Source organism: Ahaetulla prasina, chromosome 3, assembly GCF_028640845.1.
Source record: "Ahaetulla prasina isolate Xishuangbanna chromosome 3, ASM2864084v1, whole genome shotgun sequence".
In the NCBI taxonomy this organism is placed as follows: domain Eukaryota; kingdom Metazoa; phylum Chordata; class Lepidosauria; order Squamata; family Colubridae; genus Ahaetulla; species Ahaetulla prasina.
The window spans coordinates 140,327,188-140,351,952 of record NC_080541.1 but is presented as its reverse complement, the minus strand read 5'-3'; the positions used below and the strand labels follow the sequence as shown (position 1 = coordinate 140,351,952).

General features: G+C 38.2%; 1 protein-coding gene across 1 annotated transcript in view; it reads right to left on the bottom strand.

Annotated features, from left to right (window-relative positions):
• COL11A1 (collagen type XI alpha 1 chain) overlaps positions 1 to 24,765 on the bottom strand; it is a 295,583-nt gene that overhangs the window by 225,096 nt on the left and 45,722 nt on the right. Inside the window, exons 3-4 of the mRNA XM_058177409.1 lie at positions 16,287 to 16,500; positions 13,084 to 13,246 (exon numbers count right to left, since the gene is read on the bottom strand). Of these exons, the coding sequence (XP_058033392.1) occupies positions 13,084 to 13,246; positions 16,287 to 16,500 (377 nt within the window). The remainder of the gene's footprint in view (positions 1 to 13,083; positions 13,247 to 16,286; positions 16,501 to 24,765) is intronic.

Genomic DNA, 24,765 nt, shown 5'->3' with positions numbered 1-24,765 from the left:
GCAAAATATCAGATTTCTGCTCTTCATAACTATTGAAATTACAAATACTTCATCAAGAACGTTTGAAATTTCTTCTCTCAAGGCCACATGCTTATCACACAGCTGAGTGATCATTCTTTCAACGGTTTGATCAGAAAGACTGCCATCTTGCTTAACTGACCCTGCAGACACCGCTAATGGTGGCAATAATATACCTCTTGTTTAGCAAAAATAATTTTGCAACAGTGATACGCAATGCAATTTTGCTTCACAAATAACCTTGCGTTGATAAGCCATTCTCTGGATTGAAATAGTGACACGGTTGCAGAACATCAGTATGTTGTGCAAAAATTATGAATGTGAAATAGAGTCATAAATAATTATTGGAAAAGGCTCTTTTTAATTCTCTTTAATACATAAATTTGACTCACCCAAGCAAAGGATATGTTAAAACTACTTAGTTTTAGTTCTATTGTATTCCATCCAAACCTCTGGTAATAATGTGGGTAGTCCATAAAAATGGGGATTCCTGATTTACAGGATGGCATTTGCAATTCCAAAATATTTTTTATTTAAAAAAAAAAGAAAGCTTAACGTCACAATAATCTTTCTCTCTAACTCAATTAATTGTAGCCAAAAATGTGCCTGGAGTACAGTTTACCAAGCATATGATTGAGCGAAACAATAACTATCAACCCAAATCCTTTACTTTCGATATGTAGAAATTTACTCCAGGCACACATTTATCTAACAGCACAATGCTATTTGTACCGGGTAGAAATGTGTTTTTTTAACCCTATTATATTCAGCTCAGTGAAGCCAAAGATTTGATTTGACTTATAACAAGCCTCATTACTCCCTAATGTTGATTAAAATGCCATTAGTAAGAGCCAAAGGCACACAACACTTGACTGGATCAGGGCCATCACTTACATAAGTTATAATTGCTTCTTTTTCTAGAATAATTGACAGATTGTATTAAATCCACCTCTATCATTGATTCTCTTTAACCTTTCAGGCTGTTCAAAAATTACATTCTCACACATAATCTACCAACTCAGCTTTCACCAGCCGGTATACTCTCTATATGCATCACATTATTTATCAGATCTTGCCAATATAGATAGTCCTTGACTTATGACTAGAACTGGGACCAAAACCAAAACAAGGTTGTTGTTAAGTGAATCATGCCCAATTTTTCAATCCTTTTGCCATCATTGTTAAACAAATCATACAGTTAATTCACATTGTTAAGTGAATCACACAGTCATTAAATGAATCTGGTTTCCTCCATTGACTTTGCTTGTTGGAAACTGCCCGGGAAGGTCACAAAGGGACCCTGAGATACTGCAACCATCATAAATTTATGCTGGTTGCCAAGTGCCCAAATTTTGATCACATAACCATTGGAATGCTGTGAAGATCATAGACTATAAGTCACTTTTTTTCCAATGTCATTCTAATTTTGAACAGTCGCAAAACAAATGCTTGTAAATTGAAGACTACCTGTATAGTGAAAGATCAAGGATAATGGGTGTTTTGGTCCAAGGAGAAAGCTATGATAAGTTTATGATTGAACAATTCTAATTTAATCAAGTTTCTGGGATACAATGATACACTGAATTAGTACTGAAGCAAAAGGATTGCTTTATATAACACACTAAGCCACAATCTTGATTAAATATTCCAAGGGGACAAAGCATTTGTGTTTGCTATTTACATCTACAACAATCTATATTATCAAGGTTTCATCCGCATGAGGGTGCGTATCACATTACATGTATATCTGCTACCTGTTCTAACATTTGCCAGCAAAACATGGACACTCACTTCACAATTGATACAAAAGCTAAGAGTGGTGCAAAGAGTCATGGAAAGAGACATACTCGGCATCACAAGACAAGAAGTTTGTCTGTGAAACATTTATTGCAATGTCCTTCCTGTTAAAGACTACTTCAGCTTCAATCGCAACAATGCAAGAGCAAACAATAGATTCAAACTTAATGTCAACTGCTTCAATCTTGATTGCAGAAAATATGACTTTTGTAACAGAGTTGTTAACGCTTGGAACACATTACCTGACTCTGTGGTCTCTTCTCAAACTCCCAAAATCTTTAACCAAAAACTGTCTACCATTGACCTCACCCCATTCCTAAGAGGACTATAAGGGGCGTGCATAAGTGCACAAAAGTGCCTACCATTCCTGTCCTATTGTTTTCTTTCATTATATGTGCTTGTATATAATGTTGTGACAAAAATAAATAAATAAATAAATAAATAAATAAATAAATAAATAAATAAATAAATAAATAAATAAATAAAAAGATAGAAAGACCTACACATGGATTAGAGAATAAACAAAAGGATAAGATATCATCAAGAGAGTAAAAGAATTGAACTGGAAATAGGCTGGTCACCTAGCAAGAAGAACTGATGGCAGGTGGACTAAGGCAGTCACAGAATGGATCCCACTTAATAAAAAGTGTCCATGAAAGAGACCTAAAACAAGATAAGAGTGCCAATTGGCAAAAGAAACCTCAAGACCATATTGGTTGGAAACATGCAGAAGAGGCCTTCATCTTGCAGTGGATAGACAATGGCTAGAATGGTGATGATGATGATACCGCACCTTTTTTAAGGCATTCAGGATAGCTTCCTCATTTTCTCCTTACAACAACAAGGTAGGTTAGACTGACAAACAATGACTGGTTCAAAATTTTCCAATGATTTCTTTAGTTCAGGGAAAACCTTTAACTATGGTCCCTGTTACTTTATACAAGCAAACCCAGATGAACCTTTAAAATGTAAGTTCTTGCTTTAACATTTTGAAATGAATTTTATATTCTACCTATTCATTTTATCTCTGGGCGAATAAAGAACTCTTTGGTTTTGTCCTCCTGCTCCATGTAAAAGTTCTCTTAGGGAAGAATTCATATTAAGGAGAAAGTCAAATTCACACTTTCTTGATATCCTTTTTTTTTTGTTTTTACCTGAAACAATTTTTTAAACAAATAAATAAAAAACACTATACCATAATCTTTAGTATCAGTTCAAAATTGAAACACTTAATTTTGTTTCGAGTGTAGATCATTTCTGAAATATAATTATTATTTTTAAAGATAACATTGCATGTATGTATATTTACATGAGTGATGGGAGCTGTTCTTTAAAATGCAGAAATGCCCCCAAATCATCCATATTGAGATTGGCAATAATATTCTTGAAAATTATCCATTCCTTTCTCACTGTCCCTTCATCTTATCTGCTAAGGTTTGGATTATACAGGTATGTTGCCTGAACTAGAGAGATAGAGATGAGTGGCTCCCTTCCTGCGAAGTACAGTATAAGTTAAATAAATGTCTTTTAAAAAGTAGTACAAAAAAACACCACAAACAATTGTAGCAATTTTTCAGGACAACTCATGCTAAATCAATAGATCAACTCAACTGGGAATTTGCAAAAGAGGCTCATTTAAATGCCTTCACTGGGATCCAACATGTATTTTCATTTTAAACCGGACTGTACCCGGAAGATACAGGTTGAGGAACTAATATGTTACAGAGTAGACTGTTATTAAGTGAGACTTATATTTTAGTGGCAGCAACCAAGTGGTTTCCCAATTTATTGGAGGAAAAAGCATGCTGGTTCCCAATCTGACAGCCAGCAACAATAGTTGATGACTAGATTCAAATAACAAATTCATTTTAAAGTAACTGTCAACTTTAACATCTTTAATCCACAGTGTTTTCAAATTCCTGGCAGCAACAGAATAAAGAGCTCAAGCTGCTACATATTACTCCAAATTATTCCCAGTTTAAAATGTTTAACTTTACCTGGCTGGATTAGATTCCAAATTCAAATCCAAAAAAAAAAAAAAAGCGAGCAGAGAAAAGGGATAGTGCATTTACCTGGCCACATTCCCAGTCTTTCCCAACATAGAAATACACAGACTGCAATATTCATTTAGAGCTCATTCCTCAGCTTAGAAGCCTATGTTCCATTTAGTAGTATGAGGTTCACTGCAAGGGACCCATACTTAGCACTGCAATCTCAGAGGTGACATATTCTGTGGTGCAGCCAAAACAATCTGGAACTGAACACACTCAAAACCGTAGAAATGGTGGTAGACTTTAGGAGAAACCCTTCCATACTTCCACCTCTCACAATACTAGACAACACAGTATCAACAGTAGAAACCTTCAAATTTCTAGGTTCTATCATATCACAAGATCTCAAATGGACAGCTAACATCAAAAACATCATCAAAAAAGGACAACAAAGAATGTTCTTTCTGCGCCAACTCAGTAAGCTCAAACTGCCCAAGGAGCTGCTGATCCAATTCTACAGAGGAATTATTGAGTCTGTCATTTGCACCTCTATAACTGTCTGGTTCGGTTCTGCAACCCAACAAGAAAAACACAGACTTCAGAGGATAATTAGAACTGCAGAAAAAATAATTGCTACCAACCTGCCTTCCATTGAGGACCTGTATACTGCACGAATCAAGAAGAGGGCCGTGAAAATATTTGCAGATCCCTCACATCCAGGACATAAACTGTTTCAACTTTTACCCTCAAAACGACGCTATAGAGCACTGCACACCAGAACAACTAGACACAAGAACAGTTTTTTGCCGAAGGCCATCACTCTGCTAAACAAATAATTCCATCAACACTGTCAGACTATTTACTGAATCTGCACTACTATTAATCTTCTCATAGTTCCCATCACCAATCTCTTTCCACTTATGACTGTATGACTATAACTTGTTGCTGGTAATCCTTATGATTTATATTGATATATTGACCATCAATTGTGTTGTAAATGTTGTACCTTGATGAAGGTATCTTTTCTTTTATGTACACTGAGAGCATATGCACCAAGACAAGTTCCTTGTGTGTCCAATCACACTTGGCCAATAAAAAAATTCTATTCTATATTTTTCAGGGACTTCCCTACCAAGCTGGTCATATAGCTGAAACTTCTGCAAGAGTGAATTGCAATAAATAAAATTGTCCCCCGTCTGGGACCAAACCAAAAAATAAAAATAAAAAAAAATAAGTGGAAACTAATCATATTTTATTGATTTTTATTATGAGATCCATTAATAATGAGGGGAAAGCTTTTTCTTCCACATCTCAACTCATTCCTAGCCCTAGAAAAAAGGCCCATTTTCGGGGGAAATTGTGCTACCCTCTTTTCCTGAGGCTACTGCTGCTGTTTCTCATCATATTGCGTAAACAGAAATACCACTGTTTTTTCCCATTAGGAAGTGGCGAAAAGTAGCAGTTTTTATTTCCTTTTCTCACAGTCACACTGTCACACTTCTCCCCTGTGGGAAGGTGCGCGAACTACAGTGGAAAAGCAAACAATGCATATGCTAACCCAGGGGGACACTAAATTCATTCAGACAGGAAGAAAGCAAGGAGCTAGCTTTTTTTTTTTCCCATGGCTTTCTTCAACACCATAAAGTTTGGGGAGAAAGCCGCTCTTCATTTGAGCAGTCCGGCAATCCATAGAGTTCAAAGCTATGCGTTCTCAACATGGACCCTTTCCTGGGGGTACATATGAGTGAACCATGAACCCAGAGCCGCAGGGTAAAAAAAGAACAAACAAAGCTGCATCTGGAAGAAATAGAAGATTTAATAGAAAAGACTCGAGAGATTTATTTATTTTTTTTCTACTCCAAAGCCAATTCTGTTAGAACAGTAGTTCCCGTGGTATTTTTGGCACGCCTTATTTCAGTCCCCGCCAGGGTCTATGTGTCATTCAGTATTGTGGAAAATCAAATACAGTGTTTTAAACAGTTTCCACTGAAATGAAATCTAGCCTGAAAAATGTGTCAAGAATGGATGGATTCTGCCTCCTTGCACATTATTGCAAAAAATAAAATAAAAAATTCTGTGAATTCCTAGTAAAATTCGAATTTGGGAACCATTAAATATACATACATACATACATACATACATACATATATACATACATACATATATATTCACTATATTTGACGTGTAATCTATAGAACAGCCTATTATTAATATTATTATTTATTAAATTTATTTGTCACCCAACTCACCTAGTTTATTTCTTTTCATCTTATTTTTTTTCCTTTCTTGCTATACGGAAAGAAAAAACATCCCATCTAACTCAACAGAAAGCCAAATAGGAGACAATAATATATGTTAAAAATGTAGTTGATTATAAGTGTATGTACTAGTGGTTAAAGCACTGGGCTAGAATAGCAGACCAGGAGTTCAAATCCTGCCTTAGCCATGAAAACCAGCTGGGTAACCTTGTGCCAGTCACTCTCTCTCAGCCTAACCCAGCTAACAGAGCTGTTGTTGTGGGGGCAATTTTTTTTTTTTTAATTTGAATTTATATCCCGCCCTTCTCCGAGGACTCAGGGCGGCTTACAATGTGTTAAGCAATAGTCTTCATCCATTTGTATATTATATACAAAGTCAACTTATTGCCCCCAACAATCTGGGTCCTCATTTTACCTACCTTATAAAGGATGGAAGGCTGAGTCAACCTTGGGCCTGGTGGGACTTGAACCTGCAGTAATTGCAAGCAGCTGCTGTTAATAAGAGACTGTCTTAGCAGTCTGCGCCACTCAAGGACCCTAGAAGGAGGAAGGTCTGTTTGATATGTTCACCACAGGGGTGAAATCCAGCAGGTTCTGACAGGTTCTGGAGAACCGGTAGTGGTTTGAGTAGTTTGGAGAACTGGCAAATACCACCTCTGGTTGGCCCCAGAGTGGGGTGGGAATGGATATTTTGCAATATCCTTCTCCCAGGAGTGAGGTGGGAATGGAGATTTTGCAGTATCCTTCCCCTGGAGTATGGTGGGAATGGAGATTTTGTAGTATCCTTCCCCTGCCATGCCTACCAAGCCACGCCCACCAAGCCATACCACGCCCACCAAGCCACGCCCACAGAACTGGTAGTAAAAAACTTGGATTTCACCACTGGTTCACCACCTTGAGTTATTTGTAAAAATAATAAAAGTGGGATATAAATAAAAAATATAAAATAAAAATAATAACAACTGTCTTATTTCAGACTCTTTTGCTGATTATCACCTACATGGAATGCAGGGATTCCTCCCACCCCACCGCCACATAGCTTGCAAATATTGTTTTGGTTCATACATCCTGCCAAGCTATAATGTAGCTCGCCTGGTTTTGACTTAACAGACCATGTAAGCCCAGTAATTGTGGTAGGTAAATTACAGTCTAAAGTTTATCGTATTATATGAACCCAACCAACTGTCGCTTACACAATAAACTATGGTTAAGCAAACAATGGTAAAGCATAACCAAACACAACCTCACTATCATTATTGAGGTTATCACTGAACATATATATACAAATAACCAAAGACCTACATATATGTATGTGTATATATATATTTGTTTTCTGAGGTTTTCGCAGGCGTTTGTATGCAAAGACCTATATATATATATATATATATATATATATATATATATATATATATATATATATATATATATATATATATATTGGAAGTGTCTTGGCAACGTTTCAACGAAGTCTCATTCGTCATCTTCAGGCTTCAGCTTCGTGCTTCTGGGAAGCTCCCAGAAGCACGAAGCTGAAGCCTGAAGATGACGAATGAGACTTCGTCGAAACGTCGCCAAGACACTTCCAATTTTACACGGGAGAAAACCCGAACAACCAAAGACCTATATATATATATATATATATACATACACACACACAAACACATACACACACATTTATCTCTATCTCATCATTCTTTGTCCCAACGAACGCAACTATTGAACCACCCTTGCCATTTAAATGCTGATTTAATAATTACCAATTATCATTTTTCCAGCTTCTTGACTATGTCTGTCTTTGAAATACAGAAAACAGACTTTCTAAATATACATAGTAATGTGTAGACATATCTACTACTGTTGTAGCATCAACCTTTATTCATGAAATGACTGGCAATTCAGGAGAAAAAACACTCTCAGAAAATAAATGAAAACACTTGAAGATATTTCAAGCTTCAACAGAAATATGGATGAGATTTCTAATCAACCCCAATGAAAGTGATTGCATACATTAACTTTGACCTTGAATGATTAATAAATGTGTAAAGAAGAGTCTACGATACTTATTAGAGAATTACAATATTTGGAATAAGCTAGGAGATTATAATAAAGTCCTTGTAGATAAATGGCACCACCTTGTGTCCAACTGTGTGCCATATTTGAAATGCTGAGGAACTATTTATCCATTCCCTCCAACTTAATGGGGCATTCTTATCCTTATTTTATTGAATCAATTGAGTAACCATTAATTAGGCCAATGACTAGTACTTGTTAAATCCCATAAAAACAATTGCTGTTCCCAGTGCTGGATGTTTACATTCCAAATATAGAAAAGCATTTCAAAAAATTAACTTATTATGTATAGAATCACTGCCAATTTTTGTTCCATTTAGCCATTTGACAATGGCACTAATATATAATATACCAAGGCCCAAATTTTGCCACAATAGTTTAATGGTTCTTCAGACACCATATTTTTTTCATTGTTTTTAGCATAAAGATTTTACTTAAAGGTCTACAAAAAAACTCTCTTGATGTTGATTTTAGTGTTTCTCCTATATGATGTTGAGTTGCTTTAAAAAAAAAAAAGTCAGTTCTGATAGTGAAGCTACCAATGCCTTGGTTTGTCCAGTGTCTGATGCTTATTTAGGGCAAAAGGAAATGGCTGCCCTTAGTTCATCCAGCTGTCTACTTTCCCTAAGAGAAGACTTGAACCCAGGTCTTCTTGCCCCTTGTCCAGTATCTTAACCATGCTACCTCTCTATTCAGATGTCTCATTATGACATAGATACTCTGGATATTGGTAAAATAAACAATCCTGACATACATACTGACATGAATATTGAAATATTTTGTCCTTAATGGTTACTTTCTCAAATCCTGCCCATGGGTGGAATAATACTTCCACTAAAACCTAACACAGACAAATCATTCTTGGCTTCCTAGCTTATACATAAAACCACAGGATTGTGTTTGAGAACGTATGTAGCAATGGCTGCAAAACGGAAATCGCTGCAGGAATTCAAACAACCTCACCAACTATCTGCAATTAGAGCAATAAAATCCTATTGAGCTTAAACGTGTACGGCCTAAAATTGCAGCAGAAGACAATGAAGTAGTAAAAGAAAATGTATTTAGCTTTATGCTTTCATGTGTAAAACATTCAAAACTATTCCACAATATTCATCTATCTTACACGACTGCATAGAGCCATTTTAATTAACTTTACCATTCTCAAATTCAGATGTGAGTTATATTTTTATTAGACTTCAATAATCCTCTGCAGATAAATAGTTTCTTGATACGTAATTAAAAGGAAAAGAAGAGATGGCGGCATTGTGTCACTGACACCTTTTCAAACATTACATGTTCTCTTCTGATTACATGTTCTCTTCTGATTTAAGTTCAGAAGAGAATTAGTTCAAATTTCAGTTTGGAAAAATAATACTTAACCAAAAAAAGGAACATGGGAAATATACATCAGTATTTTTATTTTTATTTTTTGCTGTTCTTATCTAAACTTTTGTAATTACCTTTGGCAATCTGAAAGGTATTTTTTCAAAGTCTTGAATTACATTAGGTCAAATTTTGACAAAGAACCCCAAACATTTCTTTAAATGTGAGAAATTGACGGGGAGAAATAATGCTGATTGTAATGAAATGCTTGCACTTCTAACTGTATGTTTTTCAGAAACTAATCTGGCGTCAATCCAAATGAACCTGAAATATTTTTGCTGCTTTGCTAACTAACTCTGTGGGGAGCAGAAAGACTAACAACTACCACATCCATTCCTAAAGACCATCTTTTCAGCTTGGATTATTTTTCTTGGCATATGACAGCCTTGTAAAATCAGACGCCTGAAAATATAAATGCCCTCCAAATGTCTGTTAAAATAATCTTTCTAGGGAATACTTCCTATAAGAAGTTCAGTCTCCCATATAGATTCCTTTACACAGATGTATTTCAGTGGTCTGTATAATCCTTCTTCCTGGCTTTTAAATAGTGGAAAAATATACTTCCTTTTGCCAAACCTTCTTTAGTTACTGGAAAGATTTATGAAATAAATAAATATCAAAAGGTATAAGTCACAAAAAGGGTTCTTTCTGGACCACCTCTGTAATTACAGGAAGGCTGAAGTCTTACACTTAATTACAGTCACTTCAGTGTATGTGTTTTCTTGGACGAAAGACTCAGAACACACTTATAAATATAACATGAAGACTGATTTAAATGCTTTCCCCATGATAACCTGTCCTTCCTGTCACCGTAATGTGTCACATAAACTGATGTGTAATTCTGGCGACTTGCACAGAAAATTTCTTGTCCCAAAGGATGCCCAACTCTCATAACAGGCCATAGAATACAGTGTTTGTTTGTGTGTGTGTGTGTGTGTGTATGTATGTGCATGTATATTTGTATGTGTATATATATACACACACACCCTACACATACACTAGGAGTGGTGGCCTAGTAGTGAAGATGCTCGCCTCCCACTTGAAAGATTAAGAATTCAACCCTAGGTAGCGGCAGATGTTTCTCTCCCAGGGCTCAAAGAAAAAATATCTGCTGTGAACTTTGCATGGTGTCAGGAAGGGCATCCGGCCAATAAGTGCTCAATTCCATCCAGTCGCCCCGTTTCTACCCCAAATTAAGTGATTACAATGGGTTGTATAAAGCAAGTGTATGTCTGTATGTACAGCATGTGTGTGTGTGTGTGTGTGTGTGTGTGTGTGCGTGTATGCATGTGTGTAAGGCTTCTATATTCAAGGCATGCTATGTTCAAATACCACATAAACTGTTTGTTTTTTACACTGTTATGATTAACATTTGCACACTCGACCCCAGGAATTAACATATTTAATATTTTTAAAAAAATAAACTTGGATTACAGTTTAACATTCAGTTAATCAAAATTAGGCTGAAACATGAGTAACAACACTACCAGTAGCATAAAGTTAGAGTAACAGAATCTTGCAAATCTGAAATCACTTTCCCCCTCCTCTGCCTTTACTTTCCAGGTAACTAGGGAGGGTTCCGTTTGAGATACTTACTCCACATCCTATTCCTGCTTTGAACTCGACTTTATCAGATTAGTATCTAAACTGTATCTCCTGTCTCCCAAAATTATTCTCCCAGCCAATTACAAAGAGAAACAATAAAGTTCTGAAAGACAAACTCATACACATGCAAAACTGGGGCAGTTTTGTATCAGAGTATTCCCATCTACAATGGATATTTCACTCTGAAGGAAAGAATACTTGAGATCAGCATCATCAATACCAAATAAGTAGTAGGAGAGTCATACTTCCCCTTCCCACTTGTGCTGAATGGAACACAGCTGACTAGAAAGCTCATAAAGATTATTAAGCTAAACCAACAGTGAATTCTCTTCTATTACAACATAGCCTAGGCACTTATAACATCTTTAACATCTTTTCATGTAATAAAAAGAACCAACTATACAGAATTTTAAAGCAATTTCACTATGGGTATTTGCAGTGGAAATATTCATTTTATTTAGAAAGATTATTCTTTATTTTGTTTCTGAAATACTTTCCCCAGGATTTGCCCTCCCAAATAGCTGTTTATTTCCAACATATGTTCTGCAACAGCCTTTTCTTTTTTAATTAATGTAATAAAATTTAGAGGGAAGCTCCTTCCTTCCTGGCAGTTCTCTCTTTCTACACACCCACATCTTAAAACCATTTTGCTAAGTTCAGAATTGCAGCCTCACTACTACTATTGATGACAGATAAATCGACTATTCAATCCATATACTTATAATAATTTTGACAGCTTCATAAGTCTACTGCTGTGCTTTAATTAACATTCACTCATGCATATTACCAACTGGATTCATTTCAGATGTATTGCCTTTAGACTAGCTTACTTGGAAACGCAACGTATTCCTGAACAAGTTTACACTACGAAAATGTTTCGACTTGTCTTCTCTTTCTTCCATTTAAAAATAGACAGTATGATGAAAATTCCATATAGTTTATTTTAGGTGGAAATTAATTGGAGTTCCCAAATCCCTAACACTCATGTCACAAAAGATGAGCTTGATGTCATCCCATAGATCAGGGGTGTCAAACTGGCAGCCCACGGCCTGGATGCATCATGCACAGGCCACGCCCACCCCAGCTCCGCAAATGGGAAAAACATCACGTGACGGCAAAGTGACACGGCGAGTTTGACACCCTTGCCATAGATAATTAAACACTTAGCTCCCCTCAATACTGCTGGGATTTTATTTTTTTTACTTAGACATTGCACATCTTTAAGATTTCAAACTCTAAACTGATGTTCATGATACTGCTAGATTTATATGAGACCACTGTTTTTCTTTCATCAATTTCAATAGCTGAAGAGTTAAAATAACAACAGGAATAAAGGTAACTGCTAGCAAGAAAGAAACGACTTAGTGCAATGGCCCCCAACCTTTTGGGCACTAGTTTCATGGAGAGAGGTTTTTTCCATGGAGAAGAGGGGGTGATGGTCTCATTTGCTGCTTCGCTTGTTTCCATGGCCCTGTTTCTGACATGTTGTGGACCGGTAGCAGTCCACGGACCGGAGGTTGGGGACCCCTGACTTAATGTGTTTGCTACATTACAAGGCGTTTCAGGTCGAGTGATCTAGGAATGGATTCACATGCCATAGCATTGCATAGCAACAGAGATAACATGTCAGAGGTATAAAATAATAGACTGACTGACCCTCAGGGATATCACAAATTTATGGAACATTATAATCAATAATGCTTCCATCCAAATCTGTATAGACATACCCAAATGTGCAAAACTAAGATTTTTAAAACCATTTATCTCAAATGTATTTGTACATCTTAATGTAACGATATTTCAGAATGTATAGTGTAGCACAATCTTTTCATTTGGAAAGTATCTTGTGGATACTTTCCACAAGAGAGTCTGCCCATGGCAATTTTACAATTTTCTGCCTTCCACAGATACTCTATTCACATGGTATTGAATGTGCTGCCATTGGACAGCTGAATATTTACCTCAAACACCTCCTCATCCAGAATTCGTGTTCCAAAGACAGTAATGCCATTGGTGTCAACGACTGCCGGACTGCTTCTCTCAAGTGGTTTTGTGGTTTTCTTCTTACAGTCCACAATCATGGTAACTGATTTCCTCTCCACACTGATAGCCACCCGATGCCACCTAGTATAGGAATCAAAATGTTTTAAAAAGAAGAAGCCATTTACCTAAAAAAATTTACATCTTAAGATCAATAGAGTAATTATATTTGCTTAAAATATTTAAAGGCTATATTTCTTCTTTATAACCAGGAACTCATTTCAGAAGCTCTAACAATGAGAATTGCTATTAAAGAGCAAATTTGCAGCAAATTGACTGGATGCCTTTACTAGTAATCACTACATGGACATCCATGTAGAACTAATGTGTCTCAAAAAGCTACAAAAAGCATAGTTTGGACATCAATCTTTTTCACACAGCATGTCCATGGACAAGTCAAATAGTTATGGCTCTTCTATATAGGTAATGCATGCACTGACAAAAAAAATTTCCTGCCATTCATCCACAGAATATGCAGGGCTAGGTTAAAAACAATATAAATATCCTACAACAGAGTAGAGTAGAGTAGAGTAGAGTAGAGTAGAGTAGAGTAGAGTAGAGTAGAGTAGAGTAGAGCAGAATAGAATAAATTAGAATAATAGAGTTGGAAGGGATCCTGGAGGTCTTTTAGTCCAACCCCCTGCTCAGGCAGGAAATCCTATACCATTTCAGACAAATGGTTGTCCAAACTCTTCTTAAAAGCTTTCCATGTTGGAGCATTCACAACTTCTGGAGGCAGTTGTTCCACTGATTAATTGTTCTAACTTCAGCCAGCAAAGCTGGCTGAGGAACTCTGAGAGTTGAAGTCCACAAGTCTTAAAGGGACCAAGTTTGGACACCCCTGCCCTAGACCCTGTTCTACTCATGGCAACAGTATAATACTAGCTCCTCCCTTTTAATCTGAAGCATAAACTAGGGTACCCAATCCTAAGGATTAGCCCAACCTTAACTCTAAGCCTACCTCATGGATGTTACAGAGGCCAAAACATGTTAAAATGGTTCTATTAGGCAGTTCCAGCCCGTCACTAGTGTTTTCCAATATCACACTGGAAACCTCAGCCAGCTTGGCTAGGAAAATACTAGGCAATAGGGTACATGGTATGCAATAAAAAAAAAATCATCATCATAATTATCAATCAATCAATCAATCATCATCTCTGAAAGCTGCGATGAAAGGCAATACAAAATTCTGTCTCATGCAAAGACAGTAACCATTATCTGGGAGTGAGCACCTCACGTTCCAAGGTTCCAAAATGTAAGGGAAAGAAAAAGCAGATTCATGATCCGGCCGAAAACATAAACAAACTTCCAATGATTAATTAATTAGCATTGCACATAAGTGAAATTTTGCCTACATCATGCAATATAAAAGCTTCAAAAAGACATGCTGACATCCTTCAGGCTTGGCTGGTCCTGAATGTGGAATGAGTAAGAATACATGTGGGAGTGTAGAGGAATCAAACTTGTTAAACCAATAAAGCTTTATTGTAGTTAGAATTCAGTGTTCTTGTTATTCCTTGCAAGACCCTAGCTACCTCTTAATTGAAATTCTCTCTGAAGGTCAGGGAGGTCAAGGGGCAAGTGTCTCTTGGGCTGAGGGTGTGTTTTCTTTGAATAAATTTTCTCCATTGACCAAGGCTGGGCACAGAGTAAATACAAAACTCCCAGTTGTGGATCAAAGCAAGTGGGGAGAGCTGGGGAGTGTGTTTCTCAATGGGAAGTGTAAGGAAAAACGACTGACCCTAGGCAGAGATGTACAAAAATATAACGGTCAGTTAGGTTTTGAGGATTTTGTAACAGAAACACTAGCTATCCTCAGTCTATCCCATTGACCCAGTTCAAGATTAAGGGTCTCATAGCCAACCTCAGTTCAAAAAGTTTTCCAGTGAGTTTTCTATTTGCTTTAGTACTCTCCCATTTATAGAGGGAAAGGGGCATACAAAAAAGGGCTCTGTTGCGAATGCATATTTATTTTTGCTCATTTTATTTATTTGGCTTAGATGCTGCCCACTTCAAACTGACATGCCACAGATAGTTCTTAACTTATGGCCTGTCACTTAATAATCCATCCACAGGCTTGGCCTGTAAAGCATCTGGCCTGTGTAAAATATTGCATTGCCCCCCACCCACAGGAGGTGGGTTTCAGCAGGTTCTGACCAGTTCTGGAGAACCGGTAGAGGAAATTTTGAGTAGTTCGGAGAACCAGTAAATAGCACCTCTGACTGGCCCCGCCCGCATCTATTCTCTGCCTCCCAAATCCCAGCTGATCAGGAGGAAATGGGGATTTTGCAGTAATTTTCCCCTGGAGTGGGGAAGGAATGGAGATTTTACAGTATCCTTTCCCTGCCACGCCCACCAAGCCATGCCCACAGAACCGGTAGTAAAAGAAATTAAATCCTACCACTGCCACAATCACATTTAAGCCACTGGGCAACTGGTTTACATTTATGACTGGTTGCAGCATCCTGCAGTCATGGGACTGTGTTTTGAATTTTTTTTTGCTGATTTCTTGCAAAAATCACTCATTCAGGGGTGTGGATTCAGACTTAGGACCATGTGATTTGCTTAATGACCACTGTAAAAAAATAGTCAAAAAATTGGGTTTGGTCACATGATGCCTTGATATGCAGCTACAATGACTTACAACTGAAATTCCAATTTCAATTGTGGTCATAAATTGAGGACTACCTGTACTACTGGGGTAATATTGAACAAGACGGGCTGTTTATAGACTCTGGCTAGTCCCCTATTTCAAATCATTGGTATCTTCACCATTTTAAGGCATAAATGAGGTATTACTGGGAAGGGAGGATGATAGCATATTACCAAGAACGCATTGAAGAACGGAGAAAATAGGAGAACATGATCTAAGTAAGATCATGTTAAGGGCAATAAAATACAAAAAGCAAGACAGAGATGATACACAGATATAAAAGCAAACAAAGCAACCGGACGATGCCAATCGTCATATGCCAAAGATTTGTGTTCAAACCCAACTGAAAAAAAAAATCCATGCAAAATGTTTTGTTTAACTCATCTGGTGCCTGGCATCAGTAGCCTCCATTGACAAGATATTCAAATGACTCACACAGACATCATGAACTTTTGATGATCTTCTACTTACTTTCCATCAGCAATATTGACCGTACCAAAGATGGGATAGTCTTCTGGGGCAGGTTTTCCATTTTGATCTTCAAACAAGAAGATAGGTGACCTGCCCACCTCAATGCCAACCTGCTGAATGCCGTGTTCATTGTAGATAGATAAAAGAAAGGACTGGACTCCTTTTTTAGGTTTTATTGTGAATAGAACTGAAAAGTCTTCAGGAAATTTTCCACCTGTCAAGAGAACAATCCAGGGTCACAAATCCTAAGAATAAAAAACACAATTTTGGAATGCTTTGTTTTATAGAATGGGGATCAGCCTTTGTACGTTTTCTGTTTAATTCTACAAATTCCACTGTAGGAATATTTCTTTTTAAAATCTACTGTGTTTCCTTGTTTTACACTGCACTTGACTTTGGCCACAGCGTAACCTACATAATGTTTCCATTAAACTTATTTCAGTCCTATTAAGATTCTATGGGGCTCATATACTCAGTACCGTGTTTCCTCAGAAATAAGACCTGGTGATTGATTGATTGATTGATTGATATATATATATATATATTTGTTTTCTGAGGTTTTCGCGGGTGTTTGTATGTAGGTCTTTGGTTATTCGCTAAGAATTGAGTTATGACGCGTTTGACAAAGTCTCATTCGTCATCTTCAGGCTTCAGCTTCAGGCTTTGCTCCCAGAAGCACAAAGCTGAAGCCTGAAGATGATTTAATGAGACTTTGTCAAACGCCGCCAAGACACTTCCAATTTTACGGAGAAAACCAATAACTAAAGACATATATATATATATATATATATATATATATATATATATATATATATATATATATATATATCCTCCAAAAGAGACACCAGCTCTTATTTTGGGGGGATGTCTTACCTGTTTACCTTAGGACCACTGCAACCAGGGCTCCCGTACCCCGACACCTGTTTCATTGCTGCTCAACTTCTTCTGTGGCTGCTTATGGCCACTTGCAGCCAGATGCCATGTGGCGCATTGCAGCAGTGCCACCACGGGGCCACCTGAGCGGTGTGACATACTACATGGCGTAGTGCCACAAGCAGTGGAACCGGCATGGTGCAGTCTTAACTAGAGCTTATTTTTGGGGTAGGGCTTATATTAGTTGCACATGTAAAATCAAGCAAGGGCTTATTTTCGGAAAAGGGCTTATTTTTGGGGAAACACCATATTTAATTTATTTGGAACTTAGCATATGTAGATCAGTCAAGATCCATAATATATTCATTCATTCATACCCACTATCTACTTTATCATAACTTTTTTTAAAAAAAAAATAAATGTTGTGCAGGTTTCCCTACCAATTGTATTGTGCGTGCTTCTTTTCTTAAAATACAAATATATCTAGGCAAATTTCCCCATTTCCCAAATTTTAGGCAGCTGTCACTAATGCACATTTTTACAAATACATTTTCAAACACAAACACAAGTTCTCATTTTTGTACAATTTTTCAAGGCAAAAATAGCTGAAACTAAATAGACTTTGTGAATTACTTATCAGGTTCTGCTGCAATAGAACCTGTCCCTTTATTTATATAAAAAAAGAAAACGGATTTGTTTTAACATTCTTCAAGATCCGTGATTTCAGTACAAATTACTGCCGAATAAGCAGCAATTGCTGTCCGTTTACAATTCTAAACACAAGCACATAGAAATAAATGCCAGGGAAATGAATGGCGTTTCCTTGAAAAGGGTAAATGTGCACGAATTTGATAACATTTGCCCCAGTGATTTAGTCTGATTTAAGCAAATCCAACATTTCCAAGCGAATATGTATTTATGTGGGATCAGCCATATTGGACTTAATTCTCACTAACAGAGATGAAATGATAGAAGGTGTTGAAGCTACAGGAACCTTGGGGGCAAGCGACCACGCAATATTGGAATTCAACATTAAGCAAATACAAGTAGTAGAACAAAGTCAAACTAGAGTCTTGGACTTTAAGAGAGCTAATTTCAATAAACTTAGAGAGATCTTGAGAAGGATTCAATGGATGAGAATCCTCAGGGGGAAAACAACTCAAGAAGCTTGGGAAATTTTGAAAAGTGAGATTATAAAAGCACAGTCTAACACAATACCAATGAAGAAGAAAAATAGTAGATCACAAAAGAAACCAGCATGGATGCATAAAGAACTATCTGACAAATTGAAAGACAAAAGGACAAATATAAAAGTGGAAAGAGGGGCAAATAACTAAGGCAGAATATCAGCAACAGCCCGAGCCTGTAAAGATGAAGTGAGGAAAGCTAAGGCTCACAATGAACAAAGGCTAGCGACAAAAGTAAAAATAATAAAAAGCTTCTTCCAACATGTTAAAAACAAGAAAAAAGTCAAGGAAACAATTGGCCCATTGCTGGGAGAAAGTGGCAAGAAGATGACAAACAACAGGGAGAAAACAGATCTACTTAACTCATATTTTGCATCTGTCTTTACACAAAAGGAAAAAACAATCCAACCTATCAAAAACAGCACTACAAAAACAGATTAGAAACACAAGATAAAATAGGGAAGAAAATGGTAAGTGAACACCTGTCTACCCTAGACGAGTTCAAATCACCAGGACCGGATGGATTACATCCCCAAGGTTCTGAAGGAACTGGCAGACGTGATCTCAGAACCACTGAACTATATCTTTCAAAGATCCTGGAGCACAGGGGGGCTGCCAGAGGACTGGAAAAGAGCTGATGTAGTTCCCATCTTCAAAAAGGAAAAACAGATCCAGGAAACTACAGACCTATCAGTCTGACCTCAATACCGGGAAGATTCTGGAAAAGATAATCAAGCAACGAATCACCGAACACCTAGAAGCAAACAAAGTAATAACCAAAAGCCAACATGGGTTTGTCAAAACAGATCATGCCAGACTAATCTTATCGCATTCTTTGACAAAAAGACAAAATTAGTAGACCAGAGGAATGCTGTCGATATAATTTACTTGGACTTCAGTAAAGCATTTGATAAAGTAGACCATAACCTACTACTAGATAAAGTAGAAAATGTGGGTTAGACAGCACCACCACCAGATGGATTCAGAACTGGCTGACCAACCGCACTCAACGTGTAGTCCTCAACGGAACTACATCCACATGGAGGGAAGTATGCAGTGGAGTACCCCAAGGCTCTGTTTTAGGCCCAGTACCCTCCAACATCTTCATCAATGACTTGGACCAGGGGATAGATGGGGGACTCATCAAATTTGCAGATGACACCAAGCTGGCAGGAATAGCTAACACTCCAGAAGATAGGCTCAAGTTACAGAAAGATCTTGACAGACTTGAACATTGGGCGCTATCTAACAAAATGAAATTCAACAGTGAAAAAGTAAGGTTCTACATTTAGGCCAAAAACAAAATGCACCAGTACCGTATATGTGGTACCTTGCTCAATAGTAGTACCTGTGAGAGGGATCTTGGAGTCCTAGTGGATAACCATCTAGATATGAGCCAGCAGTGTGCAGCAGCTGTTAAAAAAGCCAACACAGTTCTGGGCTGCATAAACAGAGGGATAGAATCAAGATCACGTGAAGTGCTAGTACCACTTTATAATGCCTTGGTAAGGCCACACTTGGAATATTGCATCCAGTTTTGGTCGCCACGATGTAAAAAAGATGTTGAGACTCTAGAAAGAGTGCAGAGAAGAGCAACAAAGATGATTAGGGGACTGGAGGATAAAACATATGAAGAACGGTTGCAGGAACTGGGTATGTCTAGTTTAATGAAAAGAAGGACTAGGGGAGACATGATAGCAGTGTTCCAATATCTCAGGGGCTGCCACAGAGAAGTGGGAGTTGGACTGTTCTCCAGAGCACCTGAGGGTAGAACAAGAAGCAATGGGTGGAAACTGATCAAGGAAAGAAGCAACTTAGAACTAAGGAGAAATTTCCTGACAGTTAGAACAATTAATAAGTGGAACGACTTGCCTTCAGAAGTTGTGAATGCTCCAACACTGGAAATTTTTAAGAAAATGTTGGATAACCATCTGACTGAGATGGTGTAGGGTTTCCTGCCTGGGCAGGGGGTTGGACTAGAAGGCCTCCAAGGTCCCTTCCAACTCTGATGTTATGTTATATGTTATGTTATAATTACAAAAAGCAATGACAAAACATACTGATGATATTTCAGCATGTGGCAAGAAGAAGGAAGAATATAGTGTATTTTATTTATTTATATATCACATTTAGAAACTGCCCATCTTCCTCACAGATGGGCTTTGTATAGACTTGGCCTGTAAAAGAAGATGAATGGAAGAAGGAAGAGGAGAGCGGATGTGTGACAATTTGGCAGAAAGATAATTTAAGCCCACAAGAACAGCAGTCAGGTCATTCTAGGCCATTGTCCTTGTAAGTGATGATGTCAGGGTGCATCTCTCTTAAATACGGAAGTATACAAGAGAATGAGAAGGTATTGCTTCCTCGGTGTCCATGTTTTGTCCATGAAAAAAGAATTATTGTTTAAATTTTCGTGTGGGACAATACCAAATGTAAATATCTTCTCTAAGATTAGAGTAAAGAATGCGGTGGCTCAGAGGCTAAGACGCTGAGCTTGTCGATTGAAAGGTCGGCGGTTGAGCGGTTCGAATTCCTAGTGCTGCGTAACAGAGTGAGCTCCCATTACTTGTCCCAGCTTCTGCCAACCTAGCAGTTCGAAAGCACGTAAAAAATGCAAGTAGAAAAATAGGGACCACCTTTGGTGGGAAGGTAACAGCATTCCATGCGCCTTTGGCATTTAGTCATGCTGGCCACATGACCACTGAGATGTCTTCAGACAGTGCTGGCTCTTCAGCTTTGAAACGGAGATGAGTACCGCCCCCTAGAGTCGGGAATGACTAGCACATATGTGCGAGGGGAACCTTTACCTTTACCTTTAAGATTAGAGTCTTCATCACAATGATCTAAGCAGTAATTAGCTAACTATCTTGATGAATTACAGGTAGCTCTCAATTTACAACCAGTTGCTTAGCAACCATTCAAAATTCCAAAACACCTACCTGGGGGTTACTTAGGACCCGGATTAGAAATTCCAACCATTGTCCCCCCCGCCACACCCATAGACATATGATCACACTTTGGGTGCTCGGCAACCATGCTATATTTATGACCATTTTCAGTGTCCCATTGTCATGCCACCATGTTTGATTACGGTTTTGCCCCCAAAAATGGTATTTATTTCTGGTTTTCATCAAGACCGCAGTCACAGCAAATCATTCATTCTCTTAACAACTGCAACAATTCACTTAACAACTGCCGCAATACAAGATCGTAAAACCGGGTTGGTCACCCTCTTGAATTACAGCCCTGATGGGCAGGTTTCATTACAGTTGCAACTTGACGGCTACCTCTACATTGTGCTGTGGTGGCTCAGTGGTTAGAATGCAGTACTACAGGCTACTTCTGCTGATTGCCAGCTGACTGCAGTTCGGCAGTTCGATTCTCACTGACTCAAGGTTGACCCAGATTTCCATTTTTCTGAGGTGGGAAAAATCAGGACCCAGATTGTTGTGGGCAATATGCTATTCTGTAAACTGCTTAGAGAGGGCTATAAACAGAGGTGGTATTCAGCCAGTTTGGACCAGTTTTCCCGAACCAGTAGCAGTAATTGCTGGGGCTCTATGCCATCCTATTTAGGCATGTTTTTGAGGCCGGGCACATGCATGGAAGGTTCCTGCAAGAGCAATGTGTATGCACAGAAGGCCAGGCGCATATGCGGAAGGCAGGCACGTGCGGGGTGAACTGGTAGTAACATAATGAGAAACTCACTGCTGGCTATAAAGCACGGTGAAGCAGTATATAAGTCTAAGTGCTATTGCTATTACACATATGTTGAAATCTTTCAGTAAAGGAAAGGAAAGCACCAAAGGTTAGAGTGAAAATCTATAGGGAAACTGCTGTAGGGATCAAGACAGCTTGGAAGCAGCAGTTGGGGCTGTCATCTGTCATCACCTTTCTACCACTACGGTTCTCCCTCTGCATTATTGTCATCTACTTTTAATATTCTAGCCCTCACTGCTGTTGCTTCCAAGAAAGTGGGATGAAGTCATCCATAATAGCTATATGGTGAAGCCTGACTGCCAAACTATTTTTAATGAGCAAGCTTAGTCTTTGCTGGAGTTTCAGATTTTTAGTAATGTTAGGGTGAGGGCCATTTACTATTATAGAGTTCATTTTTTTCATATGTCAGCATAGTTTTTACATAGCTTTTTTCTATTATGCCGGTGATTTCATTTTGATTCATCATGAAAAGAATGAGACTATGTGAGCCAAAGCCAAAGATTTTTCTTTTCCAAGACTAAATTAATAGCCTGTATGAAATGGGTTATTCTTATATGTTACGGTTGTCTTTCATTTTTATAGCATGACCATCGCAGAACTGGAGAAGATTTTAAAAGAACAGAAAGAATATATCATTTTCTCCTAGTGCCTCCTCCTATATCCTAGGAGGAAGACAACCTATGTTACGGTTGTCTTCCATTTTTATAGCATGACCATCCCAGAACTGGAGAAGATCTTAAAAGAACAGAAAGAATATATCATTTTCTCCCAGTGCCTCCTCCTATATCTTAGTGCAGGGGTCTCCAACCTTGGTCCCTTTAAGACTTGTGGACTTCAACTCCCAGAGTTCCTCAGCCAGCTTTGCTGGCTGGGGGACTCTGGGAGTTGAAGTCCACAAGTCTTAGAGGGACCAAGGTTGGAGACCCCTGTCCTAGTGAATATGAAGAGGTCAAGGTGAATAGATGATGGTAATTGTTGTCTCTATTTTACTACTGGAAGGGAGCCAGGAATATCGTAACACTGGAAGTACCAAAGACGTTTGACTGATCCTATCAGAAAAGCTCCCAAACTCCAAGAAAAGTAACTGAATTTACAGTAATCCAGTGAAATAAGCTCATTAACATCATAATTGGCAAGCAAAAAGGTGTAAGGCAGGTAAAAATTCAGATTGCCTAGAGCCATGATGACCAACCTATGGCACACATGCTACAGTTGGCATGAAGAGCCCTTTCTGCAGACACGTGAGCCGTTGCCCAGCTCAGCTCCACCATGCATGTGTGAGTGCCTCCCATCAGCCAGCTGATTTTTGGGATGTGCGGGGGTCACATGCAGGAGATGCACATGCATGCACAGGAGACACACTCCCATGCGTGGGGGTGGGGGAGCCCATTTTTGGGCCCAGGAGGCTGCGGGGAGGCCTACTAGGCCCAAAACTGGAGGTGGAGGGGGGGCAGGAGGAGCCATAGCTAATGCTTTTTGGCACACAACAAGAAAAAGGATAGCCATCACTAGCCATCACTGGCCTAGAGTCTCATCATTATTCAAGCAACATCCTTTTTGCTATGCTTCAAGCTGTTAGGTTCTCTGCTAACTTGAACAGCTATCGCTTCTGACTTATACGGGTTTTGATTCTCGTAGCAGAGCTGTGCCAAAAAACAAATCTGTAATTCTACTATCTATTTAACTGAAGTTGGTTAACAGATTGCCTCATTCTAGGATGGAATGGGAAAACTGGAACCCCAAGTGAGAGATGGTAACCATAGTTTATTACCTGTCTGAAATGGCTGTTAGGTTGTCCATACTCCATTTTGCTTTTAATGCAGTCATAATTTGGATTATGGATCATGGTGAATTGTATTAGATTATGGTATTGCTTAAAGTGGTGAGAGGATTTGTAAGCACACTTGAGAAGCATTCTTCTTTTTTTAATGTTTATAAAATATATCGAAAGGAGGAGAAAAAGAGTTAAGCAATCATTTTCTTTCCTTTTAAACTGTCCCAGTTATAACATTTTAGGATTTTAGGGGGTCGGGCTACAAAACAATTTGTATCTGAGCAATGTACAATTGCCTGGGTCCACTTATTAAAGTGGCTTTGTAGCACTTAAGTATTACATGCTCTGTAAATTTCCAATTATTTAAGCTCCTTAAAACCTTTGTAAATGAGCAGGGGCTTAAACAGATTATACTTATGGAAGACTTTGAAATAATATTACAAATCGTTTGAGCTTTCCTATGTCTCTGGATAGATTTATGGGTGTTTGATTTATAATCCTTTTGATAAGGATGGCAAAAGTTCAGATGATACCACACCACCAGCTGCAATGGGAACAGGGTAGCCCGGAAGACCAAGTGGAGATGTGGCTGCAGTAACTTAATGTCAACCGCTTCAATCTTGATTGAAGAAAATATGACTTCAGTAACAGAGTTTTAATGCTTGGAATACACTACCTGACTCTGTGGTCTCCTCTCCAACTCCTAAAAGCTTTAACCAAAAACTGTCTACCATTGACCTCACCCCATTCCTAAGAGGACTATAAGGGGCGTGCATAAGTGCACAAAAGTGCCTACCGTTCCTGTCCTATTGTTTCCTTTCAATATATGTTCCTGTATATAATGTTGTGACAAAATAAAAAATAAAATAAATAAACTTACATGATATTTACACCTCATTTTACCAACCATTCCACTTTAAGAAAA